The sequence below is a fragment of the Leptonychotes weddellii genome, chromosome 2 (genome assembly GCF_054177405.1).
Source record: "Leptonychotes weddellii isolate Sample4059 chromosome 2, ASM5417740v2, whole genome shotgun sequence".
Classification (NCBI taxonomy): domain Eukaryota; kingdom Metazoa; phylum Chordata; class Mammalia; order Carnivora; family Phocidae; genus Leptonychotes; species Leptonychotes weddellii.
In genome coordinates, this window is record NC_138370.1 from 151,680,967 (window position 1) to 151,693,867 (window position 12,901).

Below are 12,901 nucleotides of genomic sequence, written 5' to 3' on the forward strand. Positions count from 1 at the left end.
AGGATACTGCTTCTAAAACAGTAAATTGCTTGGCACGTAAGTGTCTAATAAATAATCAATACTACTAGTCCTATATTATTTTTATTATTTATTAATAGTCTTCCACTCTTGTATTCTGGACTAACTTCCTATCTTCCAATTTATTTGAATATTGGACAACTCCTCTTTTTTGAGAATACGAATCTTTTTTTTTTTCTGAATTAAAAGTGTCCTTGTGCTGCCATATTCTGTATCCCGTCTGCCTTAGGGAGGGTAACGGTGATAATTCAGTTTCCTACTCGGTTAAGACTACATTCTCTGTATGAGGAAGACATTCTGCCATCTAAAGTCCAAGGTTTAAATAGAGTCTTATATATTTCTGGACTTTAGTTTTGTTCAATATATTGTAATCACTCATTATATTTTTTAATGATTACGTATTGTGTCTCTGTGGCACTGGTCAACTCACTTAGAACATGGCGTGAACTACTACAGTCATAAGTTGCTAAAGAGGCAGGAGTCTTGCCACTCCTTGGCCACATCAAATTTCTTATATTGCTTGTGGTATGTTGATAATAGGGGACACAAGGAAGTAGTACAGATAATCAGCACAAGTTCATCGTTAATGCTAGAAGAGGTATTCAATTCAAAGCACATGACTTAGCTCCACCTACACACAAACTGTTTAGCAGCTCCTTTTAATTTTATCTTATCGATAAGACCGTAACACAAGTTATTACAATAGACCGAAATTCTTATTTTAAGTATATGCACATAAAGGACTGCCCAGTTTCACCTATAACAACTCCAAATTCTCTTTAAAAACATAACAAAAACTATGTAAAAATAATCATTAACATTTGTTTCATGCTTGAGACTTTAGAAAACTCTTCAGTTATATTTATTTCAGCTGGTCGTTACCTCAGCCCCAGGAGATAGGTGAAGCAAGTAATGTCTCAAGTTTACATGAATACAAACTGGGAATTAAAAGTATTAAGGCCAGAACACATTCCTTGATCATCATATTCCTAACCTGATGATCATCATACTGATTTGTATATTCCTTGGAGTAATGATTTCCAAAGCATGCTTTGTGTAGTTCTAGTAGTTCTGGGGGTTCCCTGTCCTTGGGAGTCTTTGGGGACAAGGAATGGAGTTCCAGTTCCTGTGTCAACTTGAGGCACTCCCGGCTGACTCCTTCACAGTTTGGTTTCTCATTAATTTATTATTTTAAGAAAGGATATGCTTCTTAAAAAATGTTAAAGCCATTGAGGTGTGAGCAGCATTATTGAAATGATTCATCTAATGTTTCTATTGCTTAAAGTTTTCCAGTTTTCCCAGATAGTGAGGTTTTTTATTCTTTTAAGATTATATTTAGTTGGGATTTTAAAAATAAAAACCAGTGGACTTTATTGTATCATTCATATATTCCCGAAGAAAGCTATACATTCCACAAAGTACAGAAGATGAACCGTAGGAGTTACCTGTAACAGTGTGTTTTATGTTACATATGTGTGATATGCTTATGTACTGGACAGGAGAAATGGTAATGAGCACATTCCTTTTTGAAGAAATTTTTAAATGGGTACATACTGTTACTGAAAAAGTGCAAACTAGGTTGCAGTTGCAGTATCCTAATGTTTAAAACATCTTCTGTTTGTTTAACGTTATAACTAAATTCATATTGAAAAAAGCCAGCTTGCTTTTGTCCAGTATGCATTTAAGATTGGCAAAAACAAAAACAAGAAGAAACCAATCAAAAACCCCAAAAGTCCCTGAAGAAGATGGTGTGCTTATGTCATAGCCTGAGGCTTTGGGACTCTTGTGGAGCTGGCACTGCAGACTCTGCCCTCTGCCCTGAAATCCTGGCTCCAGCATGCTTTGATGTTCCACCGTCTGTCGCTTGGCACAGCAGAGCACACCACAGACCACTAAAACCCTGGGGCTTTTTGGCATGGTAGACAGCAGCCGACGGTGTATAATTCAGGGCCCAGACTGAATAAGCCAAACCACTTTGAACTCCTGATTATTGAACTGATGAGTGAACATGTTTAGTCCTGGAACACCATTGGATTCACTGTCTGGTGACGGTCTTTCTGTGTATGACTAGTCCCTTCTTCCCTCCTTGAGTGATCTAATTGCTCACTAAGTGAGAAAAAAAATACTCCTGATTATGTCTATTTTGTAATATCTTTTTGCACTCACATTACATTTTACGGAGAAGTTCGGAACAGGCTGTTTTTCCTGTGTGCTTAGAGAAGCTAGGTAAACATACTAAGTAAGAAACTTGGAGCATCATAAGTTGGTGGATGGGGTGAGCACTATTGGCCCTGTCATTAGGCGACTTCTGTGTCTGACATACATTCTGAAGAAATTTTGCCTCTCTTATAGATATCTCCTGTGATGGAAGCAGAGGAATTAACTAATGATATATTAGCAATAAAAAATATAATTCCTACGAAAGGTGATATTTGGGCCACATTTGAAGTCATTGAAAATGAAGAGCTGGGTAAGTGATTTTCATGCTAGGATTCTTAAATTCCTTATAGTGTGAAGAAGTACTATTTTTGTGACAAGTCATTAAAACATGTTTTTTAAATATTAACATCTCATTTTGAATTCCCTTCTACCTCAGTGCCTGTGTTAATATGTTATTGCCACTTGAGGTTGACCTCCTATGATTTTACTCATCTCAATAATTATTGACTATAAAAATATAGTGCAAAGCATTAGGCATCTATGTTGCTGCTTTATGAAATAGGCCTTTGTTTATAAGGACATGCAGTTTGATTTGTAACCATATGGCCACCCACCTCATTGCTATATACTACTCTTTTAACAAAAACAAAGAGTGTTGATTTAAAAGATTATTATTTTAAAAAACAATTTGTTTTAAGCCTAGTGGACTCTTATTTTTAGCTTTTTCCCTGTCCTCTGTCTTTAGTGGAGTGGATCAGATATCTTGTCATCTTTTATCTCAGAGGCAGAAAGATGAAGAGAGCTTTTAAAACACCTTGACTATTCCAGTAGTCAAATGCTAAATAAGCTTTACATTCTAATGACACCATTTGGTTGTAAAGACCTCTAGGAAAAAAAAAAAAAAAAAAAAAAAAAAAAGATGCAGAAAGTCTTTGTACCTTGACCATCTGTCTAGCTGATACCTACTAAGGTCTTGGACCCTTTCAAGTATAGTTGTCAAACTGCCAAAAGTAAAATCTTGCCAACTGCAAGCTCAAGATAAAAATTAAAATTCAACGTTGAAATACCCCATCGTGTATTATTAGCAGTGTTGCAGTCAATGTTAGAATGAATGGGATGTCAGATACTTTGTCTTTCATTAGTTCATCTTGATGTTTTCATTTCTTTCTTTTTATTGTGCATGATTCTTTAAAAATCTAATTTGTTTCCTGAGATTAAGAATTCCTCATATCAGTGAGATCATATAATACATGTCTTTCTCTGATTGACTTATTTCGCTCAGCATAATACCCTCCAGTTCCATCCACGCCGTTGCAAATGGCAAGATTTCAGGAAACAAACTGAGGGTTGCTGGAGTGGTGGGGTATGGGAGGGATGAGGTGGCTGGGTGATAGACATTGGGGAGGGTATGTGCTATGGTGAGTGCTGTGAATTGTGTAAGACTGTTGAATCACAGACCTGTACCCCTGAAACAAATAATACATTATATGTTAAAAAAAAGAAGATAGTAGGAAGGGAAAAATGAAGGTGGGGAAATTGGAGGGGGAGAGGAACCATGAGAGACAATGGACTCAGAAACAAACTGAGGGTTCTAGAGGGGAAGGGGGGTGGGAGGATGGGTTAGCCTGGTGATGGGTATTAAAGAGGGCACGTATTGAATGTAGCACTGGGTGTTATATGCAAACAATGAATCATGGAACACTACATCAGAAACTAATGATGTAATGTATGGTGATTAACATAACATAAAAAAAATCTAATTTGTATTCAAAAGTAATTTTTTTTTTAATATTCATTGTCAAGAGTACATGACTCCCATGCTTTGATGTTGGTTCACACTGTGTCTCCCCATACTCAATCACCCCATTTACAGGAAGTGGTCTAGCAGGTGATCAGTATGACCCCCCGTTCCGCCCCCCACCCCCAGCTTCCAAGTCCAGTTTATTTGCTTCAGGCTTTACTTGTCCTTTCTGTAGAGTTTATTGTTAATGAGCATTCCCTTTCCTTTTGAAGGTCTTCACTCTGTTTTTGACACTGTGTGGATGCTCCTCCTGGCTCTCTAATTGTTTTATCTCATTTGTCAATTCTTCTTCTGTCTATCCCCTAAGTGGTAGGTTTCTGCTGACCCAAGCTCCTTTGCCATCTTTTCTTATTTTACATGTTCTTTATAGATAATCCCTTCCTTCTTTGTGCTTGCCTAACCTGCATGAGCTGGTGTTTTCCCAGTGCATCTTTACTCTCCCCCGTCTGGCCCACCAGCTGACCTCCTTTAAAACACATACTAAGGGTTCTTTGCACTTTGTCTTATCTTATAGTGCCTATCACATGGATTTATATTCATCTCTTGAGAGCTCCTTGGAAGGAAGGGGGGTTACTTTCTTTTTTCTATATCAAGTATCTGGCATAGTGCCTTGGACATAGTTTCCAGACAATTAAAATCTACTGAATAAGTGAAGCACAATTTTTGCATTACTGTAGGTATATGGATGGTGCAGTCTTTTGATTTTTGTTGTTTCATTTTAAGAAAAGGGGGTGGGTTACTAGCTTCGTCATATTTGTGAGTAAAAGATAACTGTATCTTTCTGAATTACAAATAAGATCATATTGTTCCACCATTTAAAACCCTTTTATTATTTCCTCATTGCCTATCCTTCAAGATCCAGTTCAACTAATCTTTCTTCCTTGATGTTTAGATGAACATAGCTCTTCTCAGGGAGCTTTTCCTGATTACTTGTTTATTGATCTATAATACTGCATATTATCTACTTGTAGAATAGTAATGTATATATATGTGGCTCTGTCCTAGACCATATGTTTTTTTAGGACATTTACCATGTTTTTTAGACCTTTATACCTGTCACTACCTCTAGTAGAATGCATTGATGTGGAACATACCCTACAAGTATCTTGTTAACTGTGGTGGGACAAAAAATAGATACATTCTGAACTCGAGTGACTTGGACTGTTGCTCTTTGGATCAGATGTATCAAAATGTGGAAGGTACATGAGAAGTGATTTCTGCTTACAGATTAGCAATCACTAGGAGATCTCAAGGCCCTGGTTAGCTCTTAGACAGCTGATTGTTTCCTATATGCTTCTGTTTTTGTTGTTTTTATTAGGAGATCCACAGCAAAATCATGAATCATGGATCTGATGTAGGTATCCTCTCCCCACTACTCTTATTCTCTCGAGGATTGAATCAAAGAATATCTCTGTGTCACATCGCTGGAGCTTTGTGCCTGTGGGCATTGGTGCTCCTGACTGAGAGGAGCAAGCAGAATGAATGAGGATAGGTAGGAATTATATATAGCTAGAAGAGAGATTGCCATATATCTGGAAACAGTTACTAGATTTCTCTTGGAAAATGAAGGGATGCTTACTCTGAAAATGAGTATCAACTTGAATATGACAATTAGTACTTCACAAATGGTAAGATTGGATTGTTTTTTTTTTTTTTTTCCCCCCTTGGTTCCTTTTCTCCAAATAACAGAAAAAAAAGTTTTGATGAGAATATAAAAAGACTTAGGAGACCTCAAGTCGTTTGGATTTGCAAATATCTAAATATATAATCAAAGGAACACCCCATGTACACCAAGAAAAAAGACATTTGATGGAGTTAAGAATTCAGATTTGGCATGGTTTTAACATTTGGTCAACTCTTTAAGTAGAATTCTCTGGAAGAGAAAGCTAAGATCATTTTTACTGCTTCTGAGGGAGCAGGGCTGGGAAAGCAGCAGAGGGGCCTGGGACTGTGCTGGCTTACTGAAGCAGATGGGAACCTGTGTTCCACCTGACCTTCTGAAATGTTAAAAGCTTTATTTCTAGTAACATGCAGGGAGGCTAAAGTGAAATATAAAAAGAAGATAAAAGTGAAGGCGTTGGTAGTCACAAGACTGTAAGTTGATAGGAAGAATGTCAGCGGGGGAATTGCTGCTTTTTCAAATGTAAAGATAAATCCCCCCAAGTAACAAAGTAACCAAAAATAAATAGGTAAATAGGTAAGTAAGTGAATCAGAAGTGCTGGATTTTATTTTAGGTGTCAGTAAATTTTAAAGCAATAGTTTTCTACCCTATCCTATCCACTGCCCCTTTTTATAATATTTTGTAATGTTCCTTTTACTCTTCTATAGATAATAGATAATCTATTATACTTACATTTAAAAAAATTATTATTACCTAATTATATAAAAATAAGAAGCAAATATATATTGTATAAATGCTCAGACAGTCCTAGATGGTTGAGGATAATGAAAATAGATTTTTTTTTTTTTTTGAAGATTTTATTTATTTGTCAGAGAGAGAGAGAGCAAGCACAAGCATGGGCAGCGGCGGGCAGAGGTAGAAGCAGGCTACCTGCTGAGCAAGGAGCCCGATGGTGGGACTCCATCCCAGGATGCTGGGATCATGACCTGAGCCGAAGGCAGACGCTTAACCAACTGAGCCACCCAGGCGTCCCTGAAAATAGATTCTTTTTTTTTTTTTTTTAAAGATTTTATTTATTTATTTGACAGAGACACAGTGAGAGAAGGAACACAAGCAGGGGGAGTGGGAGAGGGAGAAGCAGGCTTCCCGAGGAGCAGGGAGCACGATGTGGGGCTCAGTCCCAGGACCCTGGGATCATGACCTGAGCCGAAGGCAGACCCCCAATGACTGAGCCACCCCGGCACCCCTGAAAATAGATTCTTAAACCTATAGATGGAATTACCATGGATATGACAACTGCAGATGCAGACTGAAGCATGTCCATTTGTGACTCATGTATCATGAGCATCGTTACTGTCATTGGTGAAAGTGTCTTAATCCATTTGGGCTGCTCTAACCCTTCTGTAGACTGGGGGCTTATAAATAATAGAAATTATTTTTCACAGTTCTGGAGGCTGGGAAGTTTCACAAGATCAAGGTGCCAGTAGATTCAGTGTCTGGTGAGAGCCTGCTTCGGGCTTCATAGAGGGCTGTCTTCTCCCTGTGTTCTCACATGGTGGAAGGGAGCTCTTTGGGGTCTCATTTATTTTAAAAGGGTACTAATCCCATTCATGAGGGCTCTGTGCACATGACCTCCAGAAGGCCCTACCTACTAATACCATCACATTGGGGATTAGATTCTGACATACAAAGAGTAATCTTGTTTTGCTTATCTGGTAGTCAAATTGATGGAAAAATATGTCATATTAAAACCATATAAATATTTTGAGAATATATATGTAAACCTGAGTTAGATTCTAGGCTCAGTTAATTTATAAACTGGTTTTTCCTCTAAGTGAATGTCTAATGGGACATTTGAAATTTGTACTGGATAAAGAAAAGTCATTCTTTGTCTCATTCTTTGAAAGATGCCAAACATCCTTAACCCACTGCTGCCAATCACTAAGACAAGCTGAAACCCACCTTAGGAGAAGGTATCACCTTCATGAAGAGCTAACCTTCTCAAGTATGCTCTTATTTTAATGCTTCATCTTAAAACTGAAGCTCTCCTCTGCAGATGTAGTCCCATATCCTCAGGGCCTTTACATGCTGGAAAAAAGTAAATAAATAACCACCCAGGCGGCCTAATTTAAGTAGACTTCTTCACTGAGAGGTTCAAGTTTGTGAAGCAGTTACATTCTCTAAAGCAATATCGTAACAAAGCGTTTTCTTGTTTCTTCCTTATAGTTAATGTGATATGAAAGATCTGTTCATTTTCTTTTTTAAGATTTTATTTATTTGAGAGAGAGAGTGAGTGAGAGAGAGAGGACACAGGAGCAGGGGCAGAGGAAGAGGGAGAAGCAGACTCCCCACTGAGCAGGGAGCCCTATAGGGGGCCTCTGGGATCATGACCTGAGCCTCAGGCAACTGCTTAACCGACTGAGCCACCTAGGTGCCCCAGATCTGTTAATTTATTTAATCAAGATTCTTTCCAGCCTCTCTCCTGATGACACAGAAAGTGCTTTCACCCTCTGATTGTGGACAGGACAGAGAAAAACTTGCACAGCTCTTAGTTTCGGACTAAGAATTTAACTATTGAGGGAATCATCATTGTTTCAGGAAATCCTGTGTCACTACTGCCAGAAATTTAAGGATAACACCCGTTATTTGGAGTGCAATCAAGATGAACTAATGAAGACAAAGTATCTGACATCCCATTCATTCTAACATTTGGAGTGCAAAATGGATAGTTCTCTCTTTAACAAAGGAGGCCAGGTTTATTCTGTGACCCTGATTTTAAGATACTGATAATGTGATTTACCTAGCTAAATAACCACCTCCGTAACCTTTTCTTCTCAAATAACTACACTGAATTTTCAGCAATTTTTATGCTATAGATAGTATGCAACTGAGTTATTTATTTCTAGTAATGCCCTAATGCCAGATGACGTGCATACCATATAATCTATCATGACAGATGGTTTGCAAATGGAACTATAAATAAAAACTTGTTTATTTGTAGGAATTTATATTCCGGCAATGTTTGATGTCTCAGTTTTCCCTGCCTATTATCTCTTAAGGTAGATTTTAATGCCATTTTATAAATGTAGCATTTGATAGTCTAATAAATACTTTTCATCCCATGTTTCAGCTCTTACTTTTATACAGGAACTTGGATCTTCAGGATTTTCATTCTCCTAAAGTATTTCATACTGTGATACTGATGAGAAAAACATACTTGACAAATTTTTTTGCAAATCTGTATTTACTTCTGTATCTATGGTGTCAGTAATACTGTGATTTCAGTATAACTAAGAACACTTTAGATCTGTCACTGTAGTATCTACTTGTAATAGTGACCCTCTTTAATACCAATGTTCTGATACTGAGATGTCTCATTACCAATTTAATCTTGTAATAAAGAAGAGGGAGCTTTTATTTCAGTCCAGATACTGTTTTCCGGTTAGGAATACAATTCTCACTTCCAAGCCAACTGTGGGCTCATCAGTTTCGTTAAGTGCAGGATGTTGAAACAAAGTATTATTTCCTTATCATCTTCTCACAATGATAGGCAAGGGAAGGGGGAAGTATGAACTGACCTTCTTTTCACTTTTGTTACCTTGTTTGGTCCTCAAAAAAATCTTAGCAATTTGATGCTTTTTTCCCCAAATTACATGTGAGAAAATCATTATGGAGTTTACATAGTTGCCCAAAGTAAGACTTAAGTGTGGCATTTAAAAATATTGGGCTTGAAAGTAAGATAGATTTGAGGTTCAAATCTTTGTTCTTCCCTTGAACCAGCTAGGGTTTGACTTTAGGCAAGTCAGCTCTGATCCTTGGGTTCCTTTACATGTAAAATATGAATGATACCTAATGAAGAGTGCTGTGTAGATTAAAAGTGATAACAGATGCAAAGTATTCAGTATGTATAATGTCTGATACATAGTTATTTCAGAAATGGCAACTGTTAATGGTAACAGTTGTATCCCAGAGATTGCAAGTAGTGGAACCAAGGATTAGGTAATGTCAAATGTAAAAAGAGTGCTCATTCTATTACTAGTTTTTTTTTTTTTTTTTTTTTTTTTTTTAACTACAGTTAATTCTAATTATAACCTCCACTAATAGAAGACAGCCATTTATGGAGTAATCAAAAATTGAATTTATAACTTTGGCAATTTATGGGAAATTATAATTTTCATCAAACCTTTAGAAAATAACTTGAAGAGGAGGGGTGCCTGGGTGGCTCAGTTGGTTAAGCATCTGCCTTCAGCTCAGGTCATGATCTCAGGGTCCTGGGATTGAGCCCCACATTGGGCTCCCTGCTCAGCGGGGAGCAGCCTGCTTCTCCCTCTCCCTCTGCCCCTCCCCCCGGCTCGTGCTTGCTCTCTCTCCCTCTCTCTCTTTCTTGCTCAAATATTTTTAAAAAATTACTTGAAGAAAAATGGAATTGATAAAGCACAGATTTTGTCTGAATTTACAAAGAATTTTGTCTGCTGATTCATTTACAAATATTTTCTGTTAATTATAGTCCACCATAGAAATTCATGAGATACTTCATTCCTTGAGTGTTTATTGAATGTTTATTATGTACTTAGCAGTCTGCTGTGTACAAAGGATATATTTATAAATAAGAGGTAGATTTGCCTTAAAGATGTATGGCTTAGTCGCTCATTTTTTTGTTGTTTTTTGTGGGTTTTCTTTCTTTCTTTTTTCTTTTTTGGTAATTGCCATCATCATAGTGAGTAGGATTGCTCCAGTGAGCATAGAATGCAGAACTGTATTTCCTTATACTGAACAGTAAGCAAAAATCTGGTTCTTTACACTGGAAGCAGAAAAATTTGTTTTCTTCTTCTGTGGACCTGAGATTATTGGTAAGTTCTGGAATGCTGTGGTCATAGCAGGGGAGATCAGTATTAAGGAGGATGTGATATATTTGGTCATTTTACTTTTGATTTTATCATCAATTAAAATATCATGGTTCCTGTGTGATACTCTTGACATGCTCTTTCTTGTTTGTCATTAGCATTCTTACTTCAACTGAAAATGAAAATCCAGAATGCTGTGCACTTTGTATTTAGGAAGGGATGAAAGAGTTGAATTGACTTATACATGGCAATGATCCTGAAAAAGCTGCATCAGCATCTTTATGTAAAAGCTGATGTTCTTGCTGTTTCAATTATGCCATTTTCAGGGTACTGTGAAAAGGTTTCAGTTTCCTTTTTTCCGAGCATATGTTTTCTGTTGTAACATTTTATTAACTGATTGTCATGTTTTGATCAGGAAAAAACTTTCTATGAAGCTTTGATTATAATTGTAAAAACCAGTTTTTTTTAACTCTATGCTAAAAATTTGTGATATATTTAAATATATGATTGCCCAAAACAAAACATATGGATGGGTATATATCAAGAAGAAATCTGTAAGATGTCATTAACTTCTTACTTTTGGACTATTGTATCAACAGTTACTGTATAATATTGCCACATAATTCTGATTGATATTTTCACTAATAGACATAAATGACTTAGTAGTATTTTATGATTATTTTCATCCATTCTCTGTTGAAGGCATATTTTATAATTTATGTTAATTATGATATTATCAGCTATAAATTGTTCACTGGTATTGATCAGAAATTATAACATGCTAATCATGTTGGGATAAACAAAGGTTATTACTTACTACTAAACAAAATTAACTTTGCTAGTCCTTTTACAATTAATTACTTGCAAATGCAAATAGCTTTCTATAAGCAAACCAGAATGTTATATGAATTAAGAAGAAGATGGGATAAGAAACTGGTTTCTTTTACAAAAGGGTAGCATTATTTTTGAGATTTTATCTGAAGGATAGCACTTCTGAATTTTTTTTTTTTTTCCAAAAGCTGAGTAACAAATGTCCCTGCACAGATTCATTTATATAGTAAATTTTATGATATGCCCAAAGGTGTTCTAGGTGTTAGGGTCTCTTCTGTGTAGTCCTAGCGTTGTTACTGTATAACATAAGATATGGTTATATTTTTTGTTGCATACAGATCTTTTTTAAAGGATTTTTTAAAATGTATAAAAACTGATAATTTTTTTTTTCAATTTGATTTGGTGTTATTCTTTGCAGAACGCCCTCTTCACTACACAGAAAATGTATTGGAACAGGTGCTTCGGTGGAGTTCATTAGCTGAACCTGGCTCTGCTTATCTTGTGGTGAAGAGATTCTTAACCATTGATACAATTAAACACTATAATGGTAGGTATTGTTATTTCACATTGCAACTACAATTGAAAATTCAAGTGGCTAAAGGATAGTTATTATGGCATAAGTATTATTTGATAATGTAAAAAATGGGAAGCTGAATACAGAATCCACTTGACACAGTATTGTAGGATTGGAAGAAGACTATCTAGACAGAAGTCCCAAGTGCCAGATGCAGATTTTCCTGGAGAGTAGCACTCTGCTAATAGTTGGCTAATTTGAGAGTCCCAGGTTAAGGTTTTTGTAATGAATCGTTTATATTTTTAAAAGGACTTTTGCAATACTTAATGTGTTTTTCTAATTTTTAGATAGATGGTGATTCTTCTTCCTGAATTATGTTTCCATTTGAAAGTTCTCTGGGCACTCAAGAAGTGCCACTTATACAAGCTCTGAGACTGAGTACTTGCTGTAATTCCCATTTATTTTGGGGGTGATATTGGCCAAAAAAAAAAAAAAAAGGAAGTGCAAATGATATACTTCCAATAAGGATACTTGCCATCCAGTTGGGAGAAGACATGTACACATGGAAGGTTAAATAGGTTAGCAAGCACAAGGGAAACATGCCAGCCAGTCTGAGAACCCTTGTGAGCTATCAGACAACTTTTATTTTCAAACTGATTCTTCTGTCCTGTTGTCATTTACTGACAAATTAGAAAAAAGATTTTCTGCTGGTACTCTACATAAACCAACCCCGAAAGCAAAGGATTTAAGTTCTATAAGAAAATTTACTACTTTTACAATTGATATTCATAATAACTGTTACTGTTTATTAATCACATATCATTAACTGAGCTCTGTACCTAACAGAGCTCATTTAAAGTTTTTTAAATTTCCTAGTGCATTATATTGTCATTTGAAATTTCCAAATGGGGAAAGAGAAGTGCAGAGAAATGAAGTAGTTTGCCCCAGATCATACAGTTTCTAAATATTGGATTTGAGAACAGATTGGTCTGTCTTCTAATTTTATATATATGTACAGCTCTTAAATGCTATAAACCTGCTTAGAAGGATTTCAGGCTCTCCAGCCAATAGCCATAGATCATAAGTTCTTAGTTGTACCACAACTAATCTG

At 36.3% G+C, this 12,901-nt stretch overlaps 1 protein-coding gene across 4 annotated transcripts in view; it reads left to right on the forward strand.

Moving 5' to 3' along the window:
- Positions 1-12,901, forward strand: part of ARAP2 (ArfGAP with RhoGAP domain, ankyrin repeat and PH domain 2) — a 185,681-nt gene that overhangs the window by 131,490 nt on the left and 41,290 nt on the right. For all 4 annotated transcript variants that reach the window (XM_081812499.1, XM_081812502.1, XM_081812500.1 and 1 more), the window contains exons 27-28: positions 2,371-2,488; positions 11,695-11,823. In XM_081812499.1, coding sequence (XP_081668625.1) covers positions 2,371-2,488; positions 11,695-11,823 — 247 coding nt within the window. The remainder of the gene's footprint in view (positions 1-2,370; positions 2,489-11,694; positions 11,824-12,901) is intronic.